The following is a 25,602-nucleotide window of genomic DNA, read 5'->3' on the forward strand; positions in this document are numbered from 1 at the left end:
ACATAACACAGCCGCTCACTAGTAGTGACATCGCCCCCTAGTGACAGCCCTGAGGTAACATAACACAGCCGCTCACTAGTAGTGACATCGCCCCCTAGTGACAGCCCTGAGGTAACATAACACAGCCGCTCACTAGTAGTGACATCCCCTAGTGACAGCCCTGAGGTAACATAACACAGCCGCTCACTAGTAGTAACATCGCCCCCTAGTGACAGCCCTGAGGTAACATAACACAGCCGCTCACTAGTAGTGACATCGCCCCCTAGTGACAGCCCTGAGGTAACATAACAGTAACATAACACAGCCGACTACCAGTGACTACAAGCAGCCTAGTCTCTGTGCTAGCCTGCCGGCCGCTCTACACTGCGCTCTCTATGTTGTGGGAGGACCAGCGCACAGTGGATAGACAGGCGGGCGTGTCGCCGGCAGTGGGCAGCACAGAGCGCAGGGGATCGGGTAGAGGACTGGTGTTCTCCTCTGTCAGTGCGGGCTGTCCAGGATACAGGGGAACATGCTGCTCGGAGTCAGGTATAAACCTCCTTGTATGGCATATAGCTTGCAGGTGACATCGCCTGGACGAGTCCACTCCTCACTTGACCTCTCCAGGGGGCGATCACTACAATGTCCCCCAGGCTGTGACATAGGTGGGGAAGGTCTGTATAACTGGGGAGGGCACGGAATGGGGCATTACAGAGGGAACTGAAGTCTGTGAGTGCTGACAACTCAGGGTGTGGACCTGGAGGTGGCAGGAATGTGGCAGGACATGCCAATGTGTGACTCTATCACTAGACCCTATTCACACTACAAGAGTTTCCTCTTCTGTTTCTATTAATAACAGATCTGCAATATGGAAATAACATGTGCCTATTCCCTATCATGTGCCTGCAGAGAGAGGACCCCTTTAGCTTTTCTGACTGGAGCGCTTCTAATGTCTTACCTTGTCTTTCTCTTGAATTTAGACTTGGTGTGACCTGTCAGAGGTCTGGATTTCTCAGGAGATCTTTGATGACGGCAAGCACCATGTTCTCAAAAGGCCAGCTACCAGATATGAATGAAGGTAGGTACCAAGACACCTAGAAGATGCACATGCATCCTCTTCAAGGACTCAACATTTATGACATTTATGACTTAAGATGTGGTTATAATTACAACCCCCTTCATCTCCACATTATAGAGAGGGTCATTAAAACTGTCCTTCACATATTTGTGGATCAGAAGTGACCTTTTACCTGGAGGAAATCTCAGTTGTAGTCAAAAATCTTGGCAATAGATTTAATTTGCTCCTTGCCAATAAAAATGCATTGAAAATAATATTTCTCGGAGACTCAGTGCTAGAACCTATGCTGTGGTTATCTGCTGTGCCTCCTAGCACAAGCATAGTGTGACTACCATCTAGAGACGTGGCACGGCATGGACTACCATCTAGAGACATGGCATGTATTCTCTGGGGTACACATACCAGTGGGTAATAACCTCGGGCGTAGTCTTTAGCAGATGCCAGTGTACTTCAAGCTAGTTTTCCTATCTGTCAGAGAGAATAATATAGAATGATATGATTAATACATCCGCATTGTTGGCATTTATTGATATGTCACCTTCATGTTGGCATGTGTGAGAACATTCAGGTATTGCTGCCACTGCTTGTAACATAATGTATATAGCGTACCAACAGTGTGTGTTGTATCCTCAGCAAGTTGCATGTGCACGTTTTCATAATTTCCACACATTTACGGTACATTATTACATCTAGAGAGACACACTTGCATCTTTTCTTTTTTTTCTCTGGTACACAGAATAGTTATTTATAAATGCATGTACTATGTGTAAGAAAACCCCTTTAACGGTCACATTATCAGACTCTATTATGAAGCAAAAGTCCAAATTGAACGCTAACCCCTTATATATGCATTTCAGTCTTACGCTGGGTTCACACCAGCGCCTGATTTACGTTTTCACGTTTCAGTCTTCTGCCGACAGAAGACGGAAACCTGGCAGACTGTATCCGGCTGTGAGCGCCAGTGAGCGTTTTGTGCTCTCCGCAGCGAAACAGTTTTTTTTAAACCAGACACAAACTCCTGCATGTCCGACTTTGTGTCCGATTAAAAAAAAAAGGGTTTCACCGCAGAGAGCACAAAACGCTTAGATTTAGTTCACATGGAGTTTTTTGGATCGGAACCTGAGGTGGAGGCTGCTTCAGGTTCCAATCCATAAAACGTGTTGCGGAACTGAAAGCCTTTATATGGCAACAGCTTCCAGCCACGCACCCTCCTCCGGATCAGACTCAATGAATGGGCCTAGTCCAGAAGAGGGTGTGTCTTCAGGCTGAATCGCGAGGCGACTTGGCCTAAAGAATGAACACCTCACTTTTTTCCGGGAGCCAGAAGAAACGGCTCCCAGAAAAAGCTCCTGCGCGGCTCCCATTGATTTAAATGGGAGCCGTCTTTTTGGTCAGGGTTTTGAGGCATTTAAGGCCTCAAAATGAGGCCTTAATGGTTCAGGTGGTACTCAAAATAACAAAAACAACATGAAAAAAAAAATATAAAAATACTTATTTTCAGTGGCGTAACTAGGAATGGCGGGGCCCTGTGGCGAACTTTTGACCTGCACACAGTATTATGTCCCTTAGTGGCCCCTACACACACTATTATGTCCCACTGTGGACACCCATAAACAATTATTATACTCTGGGGTCTTTTCAGACCCAGGGGAATAAAAACATAAAAAAACAGTATTACCTGTCTTCCGGCTCCGCTGCAGTCCTCCGCTGTCGTTCATCTTCAATGACATCGGACGTCACATGACCCGGGATGCAGGCCGGGTTCATGTGACATCAGAGACGTCAGACAACTAGGCAGGAGCCTGGAGAGGTAAGTAACACAGTTTTTTATCTTTCTTACGTCTCCTGGGCCTCCAATCATTATACTTGGGGGTCTGCAAAGACCACCAAATATAATAATAGTCTTTGTGGGGCCCGTGGTGTCAGTTACCGATCCCAGCCCAGCCAGGATCGGTAAGTAAATAGGGCCTGTTACCGGCTGGAATAACTCCAGCCGGTAATGGCCTATTAAGAAAAAAGAAAAAAACGCGGCGGTAGCGGGTGTCGCTGGGCCCCTAATGTCCTGGGCCCTGTGGCAGCTGCTTCCACGGTAGTTACGCCACTGCTTATTTTATTAAAGTTAATTATAAAAAATTACAGATAACAGCACTGGAGTCCTGGGATTGAATCCCGCCAGGAACAACATCTGCAAGGAGTTTGTATGTTCTCCCTGTGTTTATGTGGATTTCCTCCCATTCTACAAAGACATACTGATAGGAAAAAAAAAAAAATCTAAAAAAAAAATTACTGATAACACAACACAATACAGACAAGGAGTGTCAGATACAATCACAGGGCCATGCACCCATATGGCAGTGTAGTCACACAAGAAAATATATATATATATTTGAATGTTCAATATCACATCAAATGTAACTTTCAACATCATACAAATCAGTCACCGAAGGATTAAAGACTTTCTCATATAGAGTCTATTGATGCAGACTGATCATATGTAAATCATAGATAAATCTCCATCACATGGTATATAGCCTATAAGTGGTAGCATCACAGAAAATGCCGTAAATGCTATAACATACAAAAGTCCATTGTAGTAATGAGGACGTAAATATGCCCATGTGTAAAAAATATATATATATATATATATATATATATATATATATATATATATATATATATATATATATATGAGATAAAATATACACCTTTCTAACAAAGATTGTGATTCCGTTCCATAAGGTGTACAAGGTTTTGTTTTATTGCACACAGAACAGTTAAAGGCGGTATAGTAACAGTAAATGTATCTAATCTTAAGGGGAATTGGTGCACTGTATTAGAGCACATGGGCACAGAGCAGGGTGGCATGCAGAGTTTGGCACTACATTTAATGCATAGATTTTGTGTTAGTTTCCTTGTACATTGTTTGTATAAATTTGTCTTCCCTTACAGGATGCGTACAAGTCCATGTGAATAATGGTTTGTGGTAATTTAGTGCATGTTCTTAGCTGCTCGCCTTGCTTGAAACCTCTCCTGTGTATTTTGTTCTGGACTGCAGAGACACTTGAGGTCAGTTGATAAGCTAGGACTCGCACTATGATCCAGTATGCTAAGATCACGGCTTACTGGCCTACTACAACACGTGCTCTTTTTATTTCAGTACGTTATATGTGAAATCTTTCAAATACAAAAAAAATTAAAGGTAAAAGATAAAATGAAATAATATTATTATAGATCACAGTATGACTATATATGTGATTTTAGCCTTCCATCTCTACATGGATTCCTTTATTACCATGTCCCTACCATTCTGGTATCTGACAGAGATGGAATTAGACTTCTAAGCTTCAACTGGAGCTTTTGCACTTTATAAGGTAGGGAAACTGATGTGTGTCTAATATATATCAGTCCATTATTAGTGACATGTGGAAACAAATATTTCAGGTGGGTTTTCATATTCCATCAGTTTGTGGGGGTCTGACCTACCTCTGGGTCGGTGCTGTAGCCCTTTTAGGGAACTGAAGCCCCATTCAGATTCCTAACTGCTATATGCCATCAATATATTACGGTATACGGAAATAATCTTTGAATTCATTCTTAGTATGGAGGTAGGAATAGCATCACAGGTCACTGCACAGAGTGAGAGTAGATATACAGTGACATTATCTATTGAGACTGGTGAATTCTGTATCTTATCTACATATACATGATAGCTGGGAACATCAGTGTGCTCATACGTGAGGGGGCTGCTGCAAAGAATTCTCCCGCAATAAAATGTGAGGTCTCGGCATATTATTTAGTTTAGTGGCCGCAGTCAGTACTGCAGAATCCTTATAATGCCTCACGTGCCATAAACACTGCGGTTTGCCTACTTTGCGGTAAAAAAACGTGATGTGGGCACGCGGCAATTTCTAATATTGTTGCATTTTTGGAAATCATAACATGTCAATTATACCTACGGAAACGCAAGCAGTTGTTTACCTTTAGGTATAATTGAAGCAGAAAGTCCACAGAGGAAACCTCTGCGAACGTTCTGTCCAAAGTGCTGCAGGGAGAACCGCGATGCTTTGCCACCACAGTTTTTCCCGCAGCCTTTTTTTTTTTTTTTTTTGTGGGACACTATGTGAGACCTTAGCCTTAAAAAAACCTGTAAAGGTGTCTGCAAAGCATGATCCAATGAACAAAATACATTCCTGCACGTATTCTGCATTGATGCACTGATCTTCAGTGAAGGTTTTGCATCATATATATTTTCATCTTCATCCTGCTGCATTACTTTTGTTCCTATGCTGGTCTCCAGTGCTGTGATATTCATCTGCTCATGGGTCACTTTTCAAGTTCTTCCATAGATCCTTATTGTTTTTCTGGTTTTCAACCACCTGAAATGAAGGGTTGCAAAGTATTTAGTCAGCTGCATTCATACAATAAGACCGGCCCATATGACAAGATCTCTGAATGCCTATTCTGACTGTAACAACAAGAGAAGTGTTCATGATAAAAATAAACAGACTATGGATTACAGAGTATGGTCAATCTCTGGGTTTTGTCACTGACAACAGCCCCATGTTACTGGCTTGGTTCCATTTTCCTAGATGAATCATAATAAGGGCATAAATTGTGCATACACGTTATACACTCACCGGCCACTTTATTAGGTACACCATGCTAGTAACGGGTTGGACCCCCTTTTGCCTTCAGAACTGCCTCAATTCTTCGTGGCATAGATTCAACAAGGTGCTGGAAGCATTCCTCAGAGATTTTGGTCCATATTGACACGATGACATCACACAGTTGCCGCAGATTTGTCGGCTGCACATCCATGATACGAATCTCCCGTTCCACCACATCCCAAAGATGCTCCTCTATTGGATTGAGATCTGGTGACTGTGGAGGCCATTGGAGTACAGTGAACTCATTGTCATGTTCAAGAAACCAGTCTGAGATGATTCCAGCTTTATGACATGGCGCATTATCCTGCTGAAAGTAGCCATCAGATGTTGGGTACATTGTGGTCATAAAGGGATGGACGTGGTCAGCAACAATACTCAGGTAGGCTTTGGCGTTGCAACGATGCTCAATTGGTACCAAGGGGCCCAAAGAGTGCCAAGAAAATATTCCCCACACCATGACACCACCACCACCAGCCTGAACCGTTGATACAAGGCAGGATGGATCCATGCTTTCATGTTGTTGACGCCAAATTCTGACCCTACCATCCAAATGTCGCAGCAGAAATCGAGACTCATCAGACCAGGCAACGTTTTTCCAATCTTCAATTGTCCAATTTCGATGAGCTTGTGCAAATTGTAGCCTCAGTTTCCTGTTCTTAGCTGAAAGGAGTGGCACCCGGTGTGGTCTTCTGCTGCTGTAGCCCATCTGCCTCAAAGTTCGACGTACTGTGCGTTCAGAGATGCTCTTCTGGCTACCTTGGTTGTAACGGGTGGCTATTTGAGTCACTGTTGCCTTTCTATCAGCTCGAACCAGTCTGGCCATTCTCCTCTGACCTCTGGCATCAACAACGCATTTCCGCCCACAGAACTGCCGCTCACTGGATGTTTTTTCTTTTTCGGACCATTCTCTGTAAACCCTAGAGATGGTTGTGCGTGAAAATCCCAGTAGATCAGCAGTTTCTGAAATACTCAGACCAGCCCTTCTGGCACCAACAACCATGCCACGTTCAAAGGCACTCAAATCACCTTTCTTCCCCATACTGATGCTCGGTTTGAACTGCAGGAGATTGTCTTGACCATGTCTACATGCCTAAATGCACTGAGTTGCCGCCATGTGATTGGCTGATTAGAAATTAAGTGTTAACGAGCAGTTGGACAGGTGTACCTAATAAAGTGGCCGGTGAGTGTATTACTGTGGTTGTCTTGACTTTTCCCTGACGGATGATGTCTGGGGGGAAAGAAGGATTGGACATATTTAATTTCATCATGCCCATTTCTTTATGTTCAGGGATATAAGCCAAGGTGTGTGGAGCACTCCTCATTTCTCATTGAGAAAATGTGTTTTCATGTGTGAGGGCAAAAGCTATTTAAGGCTAAAGCCCCACGTTGCGGAAATGCAGCTTTTTTTTGTTGCAGATTTTGTTGCGTTTTTTTGAGCTAAATCCAGGAGTGGATTCAGTAGAAGGGAGAAGTATAAGTATTCCTGTATAGTTCCCATTCCATTTGTAGACATTCTTGGCTTTGGCTCAAAAAAGCACAAAAAATCTGCAACAAAAAAAGCTGCGTTTCCACAACGTGGGGCCTCAACCTTAGGCTAAGGCCCCACGTTGCAGAAACTGAGCTTTTTTTTGTTTCAGATTTTGTTGCTGACTTTCTGTCACAATTATATCTATGTGGAAACCGCCAGTGTTTCCATAGATATAATTGACATGTTTTGGAAATCGTGGCGCGTCCGCAACACAGTTTTTACCGCAAAGAGGGAATGGGATTTGCTTGAATCCCATCCACTTTGCCTGTACTGTAAAACGCCGCAATTTTACCTGCGGTGTTACCAGCCCGTGGGGCCCCAGCCTAAAGGAAATCTGTCAAGTCTAAAATGCCTCCTGAATCCATAATAGTGCCATATAGTGGCCTCTAACACCCTTTCGCTGCATCCATCTTTAACTTTAGCGGGGTTTTGTTTTTTAATTAACTACTCGCCTTACAAAAGCCATCATTTTTTAATTTTCCTGTTCACAGAACTGTACAGTGTATGGGCTCATTTTTTTGTGGGATGAATTGTACTTCATAGTGGTAACAATTAAAGAGGTTTCCAGCCCTTTACATATTGTTTATCTTCATTACTTCCTCAGTTTGTTCCTGTTCCTATCAAAGGCCCCTAAATAGCACTAACATTGGTTTGAGAAGAGTTTTGGACCTGACAGACTCCCGTTAATGTGTAGGGCAGGGATAGGGAACCTTCGGTTCTCCAGCTGCTGTGAAACTACAACTCCCAGCATGCTAGATTCACTTCCATTGGAGTTCCAAGAACAGCAGAGCAAGTATGCATGCTGGGAGTTGTATTGCAACAGCTGGAGAGCCGTAGGTTCCCTACCCTTGGTGTCGGGTTACCTAAAGACTGAACCTACATATTGAGGAAATGCAGCATTTTTGGGTTTTGCAGAAAAAGCTTTATAGTCCGAGCAAAACGAATAAAATTTCATTAATCGTTGTGGACAAAAAGCAGCATGTTAATTCTACCTGTGGAAACGCTGTGTTTTTTTTCATAGACTTATATGGGGGAAGCAAAAAAGCGAAAACACAGTGGAAAAGCACAACGTTCACTATGTATGGCTTTAGCATTAAGGTGATATTACACCTTAAGTTTTTTCTTAGTGAGCACTGATCAGCTACAAAATGTTCCTGATCAGCGCTGGTTCTGTACCACCTGACTACACAGGCCGCTGCAGAACTTATGTAGGAGGAGCGATCGCTAAATCGATTTCTCTCCTGGCATATACTTTGTCCACTAGCAGCACAGCCCCTGCTGGCACATGGTGACTCGCTGCTGAAGACAATGATTTATTTTTTTGTCCTACCGAAATCAGCGAACACTTGTTCATCAGGTGCTTACTGATACTTTTTGAGGGTGTGATTCCATGTTAAAGGGGTTGTTCGACTGACTCATGATTTTTTATTTAATACTGCTGCTGAGGGTCCCTTAAACATAATGAACCAATACTCACCTGTGATTCTGATTCCCGCTGTTTGGCTGCAGTGGTCACAAGGTACAATTGCAGGCCTCAACAGTGACCTCTTCACAGTTACAGTAGTCACGTGACGTTTGTCAAGAAATCACTGCTGAAGCCTGTGAATGGCTGCAGCAGTTCCCTAGCATAATGTCACTATTGACCTCAGGCGGAAGACCTATTAGCAGATGAACTAATCTGCTACTCGGACCAGGGCCCAAGGAGAGGTGAGTACTGGTTTCTTTTTTAAGGGCCCCTCAGCAGCAGTTTTATTACTTGAGTTAGACAATCCCTTTAAGGTTTTCAGCTGCAGTTTTTAAACACAAAAACAGAAGTGGAGCTGATAAATAAAGAGAAGTATCACCTGTCCTCTATACTTTAACCCTCTTCATAAGTTGCATATGAAAACCTGAACTGTACTAGGACTGGGAGATCATAAACTAAATTTCCGATTAATAAAACATTTTACTTTGATTACGATTAATGAATGATTACTTTAGGACACTCCTATTTTTACGTAACACACCATGCTACTGAATTTTGGTTTCGGTTATTCACATATCACCGATCCTTATTGGATAGCATTTCCGTGTGAGACAGGATGGGAAGGATGCAAATGGATCTGAACAAGTTCACGATTAATTGACTTTTTATTTTGATTATTTTTCGATGACATGTAACGCTCCCGACAATTGGCTGCTATATCGCCCCCTCTATAATAAAGCCTTGACACTTGCCATGGTAGTTTCCCATCAAGTTTTTGCTATTGTTTTTTTCCTCATTGACCTAAATTGGCAGATAAAACCGCACAACAACTGCAGGAATGGCTTAGGCCTAAACAAGTATTCCCATTGACATATATGTAACCTCTGATCTATAGCTTCTTATCTTTCCGTCTTGGACAGGACTTCTCCGGAGGTCTGCAGTTATAAGTTGTTTGATGGCACTTTCTAAGTGTGGTCTCTCTTCTGACCTGTTCTTCGTTTCTCTAGGCTTTGCCTTTCGCTGTCCTCTAACATTTTGCCCGCTGTAGTAACAGTGTCTGTCTTATTCTCTTTCAGTGCGTGATAAACTGAGGGAAATAGTTGGAGCCTCTACAAACTGGAGGTATTCAGTCGCCGTCTTTTGCTGAGTCCTACCCCAGATTTCTACGTCTTAATATATTTTCATGAAACGTGTACTGATATATAATTACATATATTATTTGTGTATTAGACAAGATATATTGCCCGTTACATATGTTTATTAAGATGTTATTGCAGACTGGGTAAAAGCTCTTGGTCTTATTGTATTCATGTATGTTTATTGTTGGTAGCATTATTTGATGGTGGCGGGTATGTTATTTTTGGTTATTTTTGGACTATGCTAGAGATCATGTACAAGCCATGGAGGACAGAAAGACTCTACAGTCTCTTTTGGCTAAGAAGCAAGAAGATCTCCCTGCACGCAGGATGAAGGATAGTTACATAGAAGTTATGTTGCCGCTTGGCAGTGAGCCAGAACTGAGAGAAAAGTACCTGAATGTATACAACAATGTCCGGTGAGAATATCTTCAGTGAAATAATAGTGCATATAATTTTATTGAAGAACCATGAAAACATATTATTCTTCGCAAGACATTTGCAACCTCTGAAATTGTGTCTGTGTTATAGGTTTGGCCGAATACTTGAAGATCTGGACAGCCTTGGAGGTACGGTATTTTCATGCAGAATTTTTGTAAAGGACTGTGTAGGTTTAGGACAAATATATGCATTACTGGCCATCAGGGTTAGGCCTCCTAACAGGACCACATTTTTGGTCAACGTGTTATCTGTTACTACAAATTGGTAGTGGATAGGCTGTGAACCCATTTATATTAATGACCCCATGCACAATGCTGTATTTTTTATGGATTCATGATTGAGCAGTCGAAAAAGGAAGCATGCCCTATTCCCGTCCATTTTTGCCTTTCAGTCCCATTGTTTTATTGATGGGGTCCATGGTTAATATGGAATACATGCAGATGGCCTCTCCATTTTTCACAGACCCCCTACTGTCATGTGCAAAAAGCTTTCAGCCCCATGCACATAACTGCATTTTAAAGGGGCTCTATCAGCAAAATCATGCTGATAGAGCCCCACATATGCGTGAATAGCCTTTAAAAAGGCTATTCAGGCACCGTAAATGTTATATTAAACTACCTCCCCCCTGTTTTAAAATAATAACCTAAAAAAGAATGTGATCTACTTACGCATCGTGCACGCTGGGTCGGGCATTCAGGGTGCGCCGTCTTCTTCATCCACGCCTCCTCTTCCTCCGATGTCCTCGAGTCCCGTCCTCCTCCGGCGCTCACGAACTGACAGTGATTAAAAAAAAATGGCCTGGGCGCATGCGCAGTAGCATGCGGCTTCTACTACGGCTACTGCGCATGCATTTTTTTTTATCAATGTCAGTTCGTGAGCGCCGGAGGAGGACGGGACCAGAGGACATCGCAGGAAGAGGAGGCGTGGATGAAGAAGAAGACACACCCTGAATGCCCGCCCAGCGTGCACGATGCGTAAGTAGATCATTCTTTTTTAGGTTTTGCTGATAGAGCCCCTTTAAGTCTGTGCTCTATATGTTTTTATTGATTTATTTATTTATTAATCTAAATTGTGAGCCCTATATAGGGGTCACAATGGACTTTTTTTTTCTTTCTCCCTATCTGTGTGTCGTTTTGGGAGGAAATCCATGCAAACACGAAGAACATACAAACTCCTTGCAGGTGTTGTTCCTGGTGGGATTCGAACCCAGGACTCCAGCGCTGCAAGGCTGCAGTGCTAACCACTGAGCCACTGTGTTGCCCCTGTTCTATATGTTATTGTGGATCCATAGTAATCCATACTCTTTTCAATGATTCCATGTACACTGCTATATTTTCTACAGATCCGTTGAGGGGGGGCCTTAGAACCGAACTGCAAGAAATGGAGCATGTCTTATTCCTGTCCGTTTTTGCAGCTCAGTCTGTCTGCACTATTGATAGGATCTGTGGAAAGCAGAGACTATGCAGTCTATTCCATTTTTCACAGATCCCTACAGTTATGTGCATGGAGCTTTAGTGTCACATCTGTTGCTGCGGCTATGGCTGTCCTTAAAGAGAGAACGTTGAGCGGAAGCAATTTTGGACCATTTCAAGAATGTTAAGACTTCAGACTGGGAGTATAAGCCACATGTTTTGAACAGTCTCTCTTGCCATGCTTGGGCATACTCGGATGTAAGCTGCTTGCTGCATTTAGTCCTCCTTTACTGCTTGCAGCCTTAGGGAGCCTTCACACGGAGTAAACGCGCGTGTATTTTTGCAAAATACACGTGTAAAAATAAGACTCCCATTGACTTCAATGATATTTTACAGGCGTATGGGAGTCTTATTTTGCAAAAATACACGTGCGTTTACTCCACGTGAAGGCTCCCTTACAGACACACTGAGAAACTGCAGCTGCAAACTGTTCTCTATTGGTGGTTCCTGGGAATTAGGGTAGAGGAACTTTTAGGTAATAGTATTCATAGTGATATTCATAAGGTTTTTTTTTTTTCTCTTTTTGATTTAGTTCTCGTCTGTTATACTCACACAAAGCCTGAGTCACATAACCGATCTCCTTTGTCAATTGTCACTGCTCTGGTGGACAAAATCGGTAAGCAAGCTAAGTGAAAGATGTAATTATAAAAAAACCAGGTCATCCTATTTTCTATGAGAATTAGTCAGAGAAGTTCCTTACTGGTGTTACTACCTGAACTTTGTAAAAATTGTATTGTCTGTGCCAGGTCTGAAACAAAGCATGTAATATTTAGAGACCATTTTACTGTTAAATTGAATTGAAATAATGTTTTGTCTAATTTGTTTCCTAGTAAGAAACAGATAATGTCTTGTATATTTTTTTCATTTTCTGTACATCATTATGGAGCGGCCATCTTCCCTGAGCTTTATATCAGTCACATAGACTGAAGATGACTGACATGTGGGAGAGTCTTTTAGACATGTTCTTCTCTGCTAACCACTGAGCCACCGTGTTGCCCCTCTTTTAGACATGTTCTGTGACCTGTGCAAGTCACTGTGTTCCCACCACCTTGTGTCATGGTGGATCCTATATTTCTAGATCTGCTTTCGGCTTTTACCTTTTATTGTAATTCTGTCTGTGATGGTAATAGTGACAGGTTAGAAGTGATTTCTAAAGAACAGGAAACTAAACTGTTAAATTTTGGAGTTGCTTCAGAATTCTGTAGACTTGGGATTCCCTGTATTCCTTGTTGACTCAATGGGGACAAATTTTTAAGAGTTAAATATGTAAATCTATGCCACCTAGTCATAAGTAATGCTAATATAAGTCAGGCTATAAAGGTCCTCACCACATATTGAAAATTGTGTTGGAAAAAAATTAAAATGTTTACATGCATTTTTATGTCATAAAACTCGTGTAGCATTTAATTTACCCCCAAAGTCACTACAGATATTACAGATGTAATAAAATTTACAATAATCTGAAGGAAGTCTGTTCTCCTTTAAGGAGTACAGAGGACAGTTATAAATTGTTAAATACTATAAACAATATATATATATTGTAAGCCGATGGTTGGTCAGGTAATGGAGGGGGTGTACATCTCACCCAGACTACTAAGGTGGGTGAGATTAGAAAACTCCAGAAGGAATCTTTGTTCTCAGCAGACAACTTTCGTCTGCTGAGCATTTTGGTAAATATATCCAAGTAAAAAAACTTGTATCCAGCACGAAGTGGTAAAGCCTCTAAAATATAACTTTTATTTCAGTAACAAATTGTCCATAAAACTTTGCTCACAATACGACATTTAAGCATAAAATCCAAGAGACATACCAAAAACGAGACGAGACACTAGCAACACGACATGAAGAACCGCTAGCAGTTCTTCATGTCGTGTTGCTAGTGTCTTGTCTCGTTTTTGGTATGTCTCTTGGGTTTTATTTTTATGCTTAAATGTCGTGTTGTGAGCAAAGTTTTATGAACAATGGCATGCTGCGAGGAACAAGTTCAGCAGCAGGACAGCTTAACAGCTGCCAAAACACCGGAGCAGACAAACCATCGACGGCAGCAATTTGCTGAATATAGGCGGACTATCCACTACAACAACCCGCAGACGAAGTTGCATGCAGAGGCTAGTGTGTGTGTATGTGTATATATATATATATATATATATATATATATATATATATATATATATATATAATGTTACAAACTATGTACCAAATTTCATTCAATTCCATTGAGCCGTTTTTGTGTGAATGAGGAACAAACACACAAACTTTCACATTTATAATATTAGTAGGAGTAGGATGTGTCTGTGTCATACAGCTGCATATAAATATCCTATTCCTGACTGTTTTAAACCAGTGATATCTCTGGAAATAATATAGATAACTGTAACCTTTAGTGTCATATAAAAGAAGAGAATCTCCTATTTCATATCACACCAAAAGCAAGTAAGTTTTTATAATTTTTATAATTCTCTAGATATCACTGAGCACTGAGAACTAAGTCACACAGTCCCTACTTCAAGCCCATACTCCATACACAGACAGGAACAGCTCTCAATAGAGAGGCAAGGGAGATAATAAATATATGTAGGATTTCACAGATAGGAGGCAAAATGTGTTAATAAAGTACCGTATTTTTCGGACTATAAGACACTCTTTTTTCCCCCCAAATCTGGGGGGGAAATGAGGGTGCGTCTTATAGTCCGAATGTGGAGATCGTTGCCATGTTCCTGCTGCTGCTGGCTTCCTGCAGCGACAGGAACGTGGCAATGCTGCAGGCCCCGGCACCTGTGCCGGCGTCTAAAACCCTTCCCGGCATCCGCCGTTCTATGAAACACGTAGACATGGGTGGCACTACTCAAACAGAGATATACATCTGTACGGGAGACAAAAAACGCTAAATGTGGTGGTGCTCTAAGTCCAGAACAAAATGTAATATGAAAAAATGAAAAAGAAAATGCTTGGCACTCACCAAAAGTTGCGTAAAAAGTTGTAAACTTTATTGAAGAACGTCCATACAAAGTTAAAAGCGGGAGGAGGCACGCTCAGCAACCGAGCTTGAAAAAGTATATCTTGTATACGAAACAGCTGTCGCTCGGTTGCTGAGCGTGCCTCCTCCCGCTTTTAACTTTGTATGGACGTTCTTCAATAAAGTTTACAACTTTTTACGCAACTTTTGGTGAGTGCCACGCATTTTCTTTTTCATTTTTTCATCCGCCGTTCTATTGCCAGGATGCCAGGTCTGTAAGAATAATGGCAGCCGCTCTGCTGCAGAGCGGTCGCCATAGCAACCGGGTCTCTGCTATACGCGGAGGCCCAAAGCTAATGCCCGCAATTAGAATGCTTTCTAATTGCGGGCATTAAAACTTAACCCCCCCTTCCCCATACCTTTAAAGTTGCAGACCTGTTCTGGTGACAGCCGGGAGCCAACTGAAGGCTCCCAGGCCTGTCATAGCTATATTACTATAGCAGTTGGTCTATGACCAGCCGTAATAGTAATGTAGAGAATCTCCCATAGATGGCAATACACTTGTATTGCTGTCTATGGGACTTGCAATCAAATGATTGTAGGTTCAAGCCACCTAGGGGAAAGGGGCAATAAAATAGTGAAAAAATAAACTTCTAAATCACTCCTTTCCCTAGAATACATAAAAAAGTAGAAAATTACTGTGAAACACATACACATTACGAATCCCTGTGTCCGAAAATGCCCGGTCTACTGATATTTTTCAAACCGACGGTTTTGTTTTTTCACCGTATTGCCGTATTGCTGATTTAAATAAAAGGTGATCTAAGCAATAGACATTCCCCAAAATGGTATAACTAAAAAGTACATCTGGCCCCGTAAAAAAAACGCTCTATGGATCTCCGTACAGCTGCAGGGTCACCTGTCAATGTGGCCTTGCAGCTGTTGCAAAACTACAATTCCCATATATTAAATATTTTACCATTGTTTTGCTTCAAATTTTTTTTTCCCCTATTTTCCTCCTCTAAAACCTAGGTGCGGCTTATAGTCCGAAAAATACAGTATATTACAAAATTTACACACAATACAAATGAGACCAATACTGCCATAAAGTCAAACATTGTCTTGACATTGTGATTCAGCCCATAATTATATGTTAGTAGGGAAATATTCTCCAGAATGTGGATGCCTGACTAGCATATCATCCTATTAATATTATAAATGTGAAAGTTTGTGGGTTTGTGTGTTTGGATGTTTGCATGTTCGGATGTTTGTTCCTCAATCACGGAAAAACCGCTCCACCTATTTGGCTGAAATTTTCCACAAACATTGTTAATACACCCGATTAAATAATAGGCTACTTTTCGTCACAATAGCGCACATACATTTGTGCCAGGACCCCCACAAAACCCAAACTCACACCACCATCTCTGCAATCTCACACACTTTGGACCATAGCAAGCCACAAAATTCATATTGCCCTCTACAGCCTCGCCCCTAACCCCACACAATCACATATACATATACTTTACCACTTTGCCCCTCACCTTACCGATACTCCAGGAGGTTCTCTTTAACGCTCCGGAGCAGCCATGTTTGCCGACCCCCACCGCTCTGACAATCCGTGACACCGCCCACCCATGTCAATACCCCTAGGCGGTCTAATAAATGCAAAAAAAAAAAAGTTAAAAAAAGTAAAAAAAAATATAAAAAAAATAAATAAAAGGATTTAAAATTCAAATCACCCCTCTTTCCCTAGAACACATATAAAAGTAGTTAAAAACTGTGAAACACATATATGTTAGGTATCCCCACGTCCTAAATCGCCCGCTCTACAAAGCTATACAAATATTTTTCCTGTTCGGTAAACGCCGTAGCGGGAAAAATGGTCAAAAGTGCCAAACCGCCATTTTTTCACTGTTTTGAGTCTGATAAAAATTTGAATAAAAAGTGATCAAAGCAATAACATTTCCCGAAAATGGTAGAACTACAAAGTACACCCGGTCCCGCAAAAAAAGACGCCCTATACATCCCCGTACACGCACGTATAAAAAAGTTACGGCTGTCGGAATATGGCGACTTTTCAAGAAATAATTTTTTAACACGGTTTTGGATTTTTTTTAAGGGGTCAAAATGTAAATAAAACCATATAAATTTGGTATCCCCGGAGTCGTAACGAAACACAGAATACAGGGGACATGTCATTTTGGTTGCACAGTGAACGCCGTAAAACCAAAGTCCGTAAGAAAGTCGCAGAAATGCATTTTTTCTTCAAATCCACCCCATTCAGAATTTTTTCCCTGCTTCCCAGTACATTATATAGAATAACTAATGGCGGCATCATGAAGAAAAATTTGTCCCAGGAAAAACTAACACCTCATATGGCTCTGGGAGTGGAGAAATAAAAAAGTTATGGGGTTTAGAAGGAGGGGAGTCAAAAACGAAAATCAAAAAATGCCATCGGCGGGAAAGGGTTAACTTCAAATCCCTCTGTCCCAAAGTCACTATGTAAAGTTTCTCACAACACCGTATATATAGCAGCTCAAATACAAAGTAACTTCAACACAAAAGTCTCCCGTATTCTCTGAATTATAGCAAAAACAAGATACAAAGTTACATTTCATATCCCATACCTTATACACAGTACGAAAACCCTACCCGCGCCTGTATATACCCACTCCTACAATCACCGCAGACGAAGTCGCGGGTACCAGCTAGTATACAATAATAAATTAGGTAACGTCAGTCATACAAAAATCCTCATTGAAGTGACCACCTAAAATTGCATTAAAAAATGGTTTTCTAAGTGGGCGGTTTTCTCAAAGAAGTTAACTAATATGGAAAACTGAAAATCTTCACTGAAAATGTGGTCTGGGTAAAAGGGTGGTCTTTTCACTTTATTACTCAATCCTGTTCTCCGTCTTGTATTTCAGATCTTCGTAAGCAGACTATTTCTCCTGATTGTGATATCAAGTTAACCGGCCATGTGTCTTGGGTTGGGAAGACGTCAATGGAAGTTAAAATGCACATGTTACAGGTATGTAAGACTTGGAGCTCATTTAGACCCATCTCATTCATTGCGTTTATGTTAAAGTAAATCTTTTACCATTTTAGATATGTCTGTTTTATTAAATAATTGTATTCTCTATGAAATAACATGCTTTCATGCTATATTCTTTATAGACGTTTAGGAATAAATTGACATCTTGGTGATGTGTAACCTGCACAGTCTGAAGCTGTGCAAGCAGAGCGGTCAGTGTCAGATTGTGTTAGAGACACGCCCCCTTGACAACAAGAATGGTGACACCCAATTGTCAACTAATCCATAAATTAAATAACAGAGGTACACCACAACACAAACACCTTAGAAATAATGATGCACCATTGTAGCTTTACTAAAACAAACATGTCAGGAGAGGAGAGAGGTTCTCTTCACATATCTATCTCAGGGAATAATTGCATTTCCCATGAAGTATAATTTCTGAAGCATTTTTTTCTTATAACTCTGTTATGCCTCTGGTATTCTTCCTAGAAATCTCTATGTCTTTAGAGACATATGCTCAGATGGTAATACGCAGCTGCCAATTTATTCTTATAGTTCCGGGATAAATACCAGAGGAACGGTATCACATAGGGTTCTACAAAAAAAGTTCTATAAAATTAGCAGAACTAGAAGAGATATGCCAGGAGAGCCAACATGTACTCTTTAACCAAAAATGAAAACATTCCTTCTATATGGGGCATAATTTACTATACCCTAACAATCGAAATTTCCTTTTCTTGTATAAAAAATAAAACTTAAAGTGGTTTTCTGGTCTGTGGAGCATTTTTCATACTGGTGACCTTCCTCAGGATCAAATGGGTGAGGTCCTGACGGCTCTCACAGAAATTGTGTTAGAAATCAGGTCTCTCACATGTTTGGCTGACATAACAATTGAACAAAACTACTATAATACTGCAATGTACATGAAGGGGAATTCATCATTCTCTCACTGGTGTAAAGAAAAGCTGCTGATTTTGCACAAGCCCACTTTTTGCTGTTTTGCACTGTCCTTGTCACTTTTCTAGAAATTGGGGTGTTGTCTCTCATCAGGTTTATTATAATGTAACCCATGATTATCTTATAGTTCATATCTTTCTAGCACACGGAAGGCATGGGATGGGCTTAATTTATTTACAGGCATATAAAGTAGCTACTGTACAACAACCACAGCACACAGTTCATCAAGACTGCCAAGTGTAATATTAGTCTTGATGAATTGCACTTATTGTGTATCTTATTTGTATTTCTGGAGTTTTATCTTTAGATCTAACCTTGCATTCACACCAGCATTGAAACTGTCATATTTTGGCTGATTTACCAGCCAGAACAACCTGCTGGGAGAGGGACTCTTAGCAATACAGTTATATATGCTGGTAGGGGTCCCTGCCTCCTAGTGCCATACTGTCCTGTACTATAATCGGTATGGGGATAGTATGATGCTGGGAGGCTGGGGCTCTTAGTATCATAGATAACTATTATGCTAGGAGCACCTTTCCCGACATTCTGTTCAGGAAGGAAAATCTGGCCAACTCACGGACAGAGTTTCATGGCCTGTGAATGCAGGGTTAATGTAAATCTAGTTTTACCTAATTACCAGGAAGTGGACCTATAGTTCTTTCATTTAAGACATGTACTTCGGATGTGTGATGTCTGTCTGCTTTACACACATCATTAAAGATAACTTATTCATTTCCGTCTAAAGCTCCATGATGGTATTTACAGTCCAGTTTTGGAAGCAACATTTGTAATGGTGGCCAGAGATCCAGAGAACAAGAGGTAGGTATAAGAGTAAGACGTTTACCTATTGTGTTTTTACATTATACGTAAATACATTGAGAGAGCTATTATTTTATTTTAATTCTCACCAAAGTTCTGCTTTTCACACTGCAAAAATTGGGAAGGTATGCTGATTTACATGAAAAGTGTTATCATGTCAGGTTATTGGTGCTTTATCAATCTGCTCATTTGCTCCAGTGTCCCCATGATAGTTCTTCTTGTTTTGTCTTCTGACATTTTGTCCTCCTTGACTCCAAATCTTCATCCATGTTTATTTTCACTACGTGACCTGTATAGTTGTCATATGTAGATACCCTGTTTCCCCGAAAATAAGTCATCCCCGAAAGTAAGACATAGAAGAGGTTTTGTTGAATTGCCTAATATAAGGCACCCCCTGAAAGTAAGACATCCCCCAATAATAATAAACTTTCTGCACAAAGAGTGTATAAATAAAAACATTGCAGCCAGCTGAACACTGTGTGCGATGTTCCCTGTGCACAGGTATGCCGGCTGCTGATGCCGCTGCGATACGTTGTATCCACTGTTCTTGCTGCTGTAGGATGAGCTGGGAGATGCCTGCTGTGCATACACTAAGCATCTCACCTCATCCTACAGCAGCAGGAACAGTGGATACAATGTACGGTATCGCAGCAGCAGCAGTCGGCTTTCCTATGCACACGGAGCACCGCACACAGCATTCAGCCGGCTGCAATGTTTTTCTTCATACAGTCTTTGCGCAGCAAGCACATCTTAGTGTAGCGCAGTGGTGGCAGCAGCACACAAAAATAAAATAAGACATCCCCTGAAAATAAGACATAGCATATATTTAGGACCAAAATTTTATATAAGACACTGTCTTATTTTCGGGGAAACACGGTAGATATATACATATATATATATATATATATATATATATATATATATATATATATATATATATATACACACACTCACCGGCCAATTTATTAGGTACACCATGCTAGTAACGGGTTGGACCCCCTTTTGCCTTCAGAACTGCCTCAATTCTTCGTGGCATAGATTGAACAAGGTGCTGGAAGCATTCCTCAGAGATTTTGGTCCATATTGACATGATGGCATCACACAGTTGCCGCAGATTTGTCGGCTGCACATCCATGATGCAAATCTCCCGTTCCACCACATCCCAAAGATGCTCTATTGGATTGAGATCTGGTGACTGTGGAGGCCATTGGAGTACAGTGAACTCATTGTCATGTTCAAGAAACCAGTCTGAGATGATTCCAGCTTTATGACATGGCGCATTATCCTGCTGAAAGTAGCCATCAGATGTTGGGTACATTGTGGTCATAAAGGGATGGACATGGTCAGCAACAATACTCAGGTAGGCTTTGGCGTTGCAACGATGCTCAATTGGTACCAAGGGGCCCAAAGAGTGGCAAGAAAATATTCCCCACACCATGACACCACCACCACCAGCCTGAACCGTTGATACAAGGCAGGATGGATCCATGCTTTCATGTTGTTGACGCCAAATTCTGACCCTACCATCCGAATGTCGCAGCAGAAATTGAGACTCATCAGACCAGGCAACGTTATTCCAATCTTCAATTGTCCAATTTCGATGAGCTTGTGCAAATTGTAGCCTCAGTTTCCTGTTCTTAGCTGAAAGGAGTGGCACCCGGTGTGGTCTTCTGCTGCTGTAGCCCATCTGCCTCAAAGTTCGACGTACTGTGCGTTCAGAGATGCTCTTCTGGCTACCTTGGTTGTAACCGGTGGCTATTTGAGTCACTGTTGCCTTTCTATCAGCTCGAACCAGTCTGGCCATTCTCCTCTGACCTCTGGCATCAACAACGCATTTCCGCCCACAGAACTGCCGCTCACTGGATGTTTTTTCTTTTTCGGACCATTCTCTGTAAACCCTAGAGATGGTTGTGCGTGAAAATCCCAGTAGATCAGCAGTTTCTGAAATACTCAGACCAGCCCTTCTGGCACCAACAACCATGCCACGTTCAAAGGCACTCAAATCACCTTTCTTCCCCATACTGATGCTCGGGTTGAACTGCAGGAGATTGTCTTGACCATGTCTACATGCCTAAATGCACTGAGTTGCTGCCATGTGATTGGCTGATTAGAAATTAAGTGTTAACGAGCAGTTGGACAGGTGTACCTAATAAAGTGGCCGGTGAGTGTATATATATATATATATATATATATATATATATATATATATATATATATATATATATATATATATATATATAGACTGTGTTCTTGTGTTCACAGTAAAATATCCAGCCTCTCTATATAATGCAGAAATGTTTCTGCATGTGGAAGCTAGTGGTGCAGATTTCCCTTCTCCCTTCCCCCCAAATGTTGTCTTAGCTTGTAACATTACCATTATCACATTGTAGATTCAAATATAATTTTATTTTCCACTTACAGGCCTGCATTTGTCAATCCATTAGTTCCAGATGGTCCTGAAGAGGAAAGCCTTTTTAAGCAAGGGGAATGTACGTACTTGGTTGATTATATTTTACAATTCCCGTGGTGTTCTGTACGGTCTTGTACAATGTCTATCTCCTATGTTTAAAGAGGTTGTCCAGGCTAAAACAATTTTGTAATTAGGCCAGGGGAGGATAAAAAAAAAATTAAAACCTACTCACCTGTCCCAGGGCTCCAGTGCCCTCCCAGGGCGGTCTGGTCCTGCAGCCCGGATGCCTTCTTGCGGTGGAATTTCTCACTGCTGTGACGTCCCGGTTCCCTTCCACTGATGTTGATGATTGGCCTCAGTGGTCACATTACAGGCAGTGACATCCCCAATTCCTTTTCTGTGACCTCTGATTGGCTTCAGTGGTCACATGCGATGGGTACTCTTCCCCCCCCCCGGCCTAATTAATAAAATTTTAGCATGGATAATCCCTTTAATAGAATCTATTCTATTATTTATGTTACTTCTAGTGAACAAGACGAGAAGAATTGAATTCAGCACAGCATCTCTACTGAAAATGGCTCCCACTGCTGAAGAAAGGAAGATTGTACATGACATGTTTTTGAACACACTAGATACAAGGTAAGGGCCAAGAAAACAAATATACTAGCAGTAAGAAACCACCTCCTCATGTTATTTTATAACAACTAGGGCCAGAAAGTGAAATATTCAGTGAAGGCCTGGGGCTAAGTCACAACAAGCTGCAATGCATTTCTGTTTTCTGACACCTTCTATCATAGCCAGTATTTTTTTTATTTTTTTTAGCAGTCTGTGATACCATAGGTCTTTTTTGAGATTGCTCCCTATAATCATCCAAGAATCTTGGGCACCCACAACCTTGTATCAGAATTGCAAATTATCCATCCCTGGGCCTCTTTTAGCAGGTACTAGCCGCTACACTCCAGGACCAATTCACAAGACTTCTCCTTTTTAGAAGAGATTGTGGACATTCTCAGGCACAAGGTTGCTCACTTTCATACACTTGCCCTTTTTTCCTGCTTCACCTCAAGCAGGTGAAGGCACCTTCACCTCTTTTGCTACTTAATAAACCCAAGTCTTTGACAATTGTCACTGTCCTCCTAAGATAGTAGTGGGTGGGATAGCTTAGCTAGGGAGATGGGGGAAGGGGTATAACGGAGGAGGGTGGAGCAGTGAGAGGAAGGTAGTGTGGAAGGTACAGAGGAAGTTACATAGCAGAAAGCGAACACCAAGTAAATAAATGCAGAAGAAGCCAGGAGCTCCCAAAGAAGCACAGAAATCACTCAAAACACTGCTAAAAGTATATGGGTGTTCTTTTAACCCGTTAATAGCCATAACAGACCTTTTTTAAAAAAATAATTTTTTTGCCCGGAAAACCCCTTTAAGGCTGAGGCCCCACGGGTCGTATCCGCAGCACTAAAGCGCTGCGGGAAGAACTGCTGCGTGAACGCATTGCGGTTCTTTCTGCAGCGCTCTTAAGAGAAAGTTCACAGAGTTTTTGTCTGCAGATTTTCTCTTAACATTATATCTACGGGAAAGCCGCCAGCGTTTCCGTAGATATAATTGACATGCTGCGATGCAAAACCGCAACGGCTTTGCAAATTGCAGCGTGTCCGCGCTGCGATCTTTTCCGCAAAGTGGGGATGGGATTCGCATGAATCCCATCCACTTTGCCTGCACTGTACAAAGCCGTGATTTTTCCGGCAGCATCTCCGCTGCGGGCAAATCGCGGCATTTATGTCCTGCGGGGCCCCGGCCTAAGGAAGGGCTTCGTGCATTGTGATGAAGTTTCCTATTTTGCTTTGTGTGTCTTGCAGGACAGTGAGCTTTAGGAGTCGTGTCCTGCCACCTAATTCAGTTTGGATGGAAGATGCTAAACTTAAGGGTTTGGAAATTTGTCATCCACAGGTATTTTAATGAAATCAAATGTGATAAACCAAATTAAACTGCATTGTTTATTTACATGATGACTTGGCCTATAATTGCTAATTAAAACTTATCATTTCTAAAAGAGGATTTGCAGTGAGATGTCATGCGGAGCTGCTTCAGTTTACTTATGGCAATGACACAAATGCTTCATGAATAACCAAACTCTATGTACTCTTCTGAAATCTATAGAGCCCTGTTCTGGAAATTCTGTTCCGTATTTCCCTGTACCAACGGATGTTGATTTATTATTATTTTTATTAGCTATAAAATATTGTATTTTAAATGTCGTATTTTGTCTTCAGCAAAGGAACATTTTCAACAGGATCTTTGGTGGTTTTCTAATGAGGAAGGCATATGAATTGGGGTGGGCAACAGCCTGTTCTTATGGGTGAGTGCTTTATTCCAATATAACATTTCATTTTGTCTATATGTATATAACAGTATATTACAGTTTACAGCTCATATTAACCCAAAAACTGTCTAAAACAAATATGCAGGCATATCACATATGAGGATGAAATAAGAATCCTTTTGGTAGATATCTAAAGTGGAGTATTTCTGAAGGTTATCCATCCTAGCAATTGGGCCTGGAGGAAAGTCTGTGGTTCCCTGAACATATTCCTGCAGACACATTATAAACAGGGGTGTAAATAACAAAAACTAGGCTCAATAGGAAATTTTTGACTGGGTCCCCTCGCCCACCACAATAAAACACCACTTTCCTAGCCCCTACATGGGATAATGCTCCTTTTACCAGTGCCCACAAAGTATAATGCCCCATTTACTGGCCTCCACATGGTATAATGTTCCCTTAACTAGCCGCACATGGTATAAAGTCCCCCTAACCCCCCTCCCCCCAACAGTGCACTTGAACCGGGCCCTACAATAGTGTGGGCCCCTAGTGCGGGACAATCCTGCATTTAGAGTACTTTCCTGCTGTTCCGGGCCAACCAAATATGTCACTGCTCCAACTCCTAAGTGTCCTCTGGGTACAGATGACTGGTTTACAATGATAATGCAGGGAGCTGTCTGCTCCACCCTACGGCCTCTCTGCTGTCTCTGCTCCCAGTGTACTGCTCTGGAGCAGGAGGCGCGATGTAGTGACATCACTTACATCATGCTGTTGCTCCCTGAAGCTGCTGACAGCAGAGACAGAAGACAACAGGGGAACGGAGGAAAGGGGACATGATACTGGGAGGAGGGAGCACAAAGTGGAAAAGGGACATTAATGTGGGGTCAATCTGGAGGGGAACGTTATCATATAATGTCTGAGGTTCCACCGGGGTAAGGCAGGTTTATGTATGAGGGACCACTGGGGGGGAGGGGGACCTTTTAGTATCCATTACCTCCTGAGTGGGCATTTGATTGTGTCTTGGGCCACTAAGGAGTATTGCAATGTATAGGACCACCAAGGAGGCATCATATTGTATGAGGGCCACTAAGGGGTATTATACCATGTGGGAGTAACGGATATCATTATAATTTGTGCCAGACAGGTACTTATAAGAGCTGGTGATGGGGGGGGGATTTATGAAACCTTTGCACTGGGCCACCAATGGGTTAAAATGGCCCTGCCCCCATGCTATTATTTTTACTTTTTATTGGCCCTCATAAAGTGTACTGCCTTTTTACGGGCCTCCACTCAATAACTGCCCTTTTACAGGTGAAAGTAGCATTAAGGCACCACCT

The 25,602-nt window shown here is 41.7% G+C and overlaps 1 protein-coding gene across 2 annotated transcripts in view; it reads left to right on the forward strand.

Moving 5' to 3' along the window:
- Positions 1-387: 387 nt before the first annotated feature.
- ACOT9 (acyl-CoA thioesterase 9) overlaps positions 388-25,602 on the forward strand; it is a 28,083-nt gene continuing 2,868 nt past the window's right edge. The window contains exons 1-13 of one of the 2 annotated variants that reach the window (XM_075263889.1): positions 388-528; positions 960-1,057; positions 4,007-4,033; positions 9,794-9,839; positions 10,102-10,272; positions 10,385-10,422; positions 12,299-12,382; positions 17,653-17,756; positions 19,465-19,538; positions 21,960-22,027; positions 22,476-22,587; positions 23,802-23,892; positions 24,216-24,301. In XM_075263889.1, coding sequence (XP_075119990.1) covers positions 512-528; positions 960-1,057; positions 4,007-4,033; positions 9,794-9,839; positions 10,102-10,272; positions 10,385-10,422; positions 12,299-12,382; positions 17,653-17,756; positions 19,465-19,538; positions 21,960-22,027; positions 22,476-22,587; positions 23,802-23,892; positions 24,216-24,301 — 1,016 coding nt within the window. In that variant the 5' untranslated portion in view covers positions 388-511. The remainder of the gene's footprint in view (positions 529-959; positions 1,058-4,006; positions 4,034-9,793; positions 9,840-10,101; positions 10,273-10,384; positions 10,423-12,298; positions 12,383-17,652; positions 17,757-19,464; positions 19,539-21,959; positions 22,028-22,475; positions 22,588-23,801; positions 23,893-24,215; positions 24,302-25,602) is intronic. The other variant, XM_075263890.1, reaches the window with a different exon arrangement.

This window comes from Leptodactylus fuscus, chromosome 2 (assembly GCF_031893055.1).
Source record: "Leptodactylus fuscus isolate aLepFus1 chromosome 2, aLepFus1.hap2, whole genome shotgun sequence".
NCBI classification, from domain to species: Eukaryota; Metazoa; Chordata; class Amphibia; order Anura; family Leptodactylidae; genus Leptodactylus; species Leptodactylus fuscus.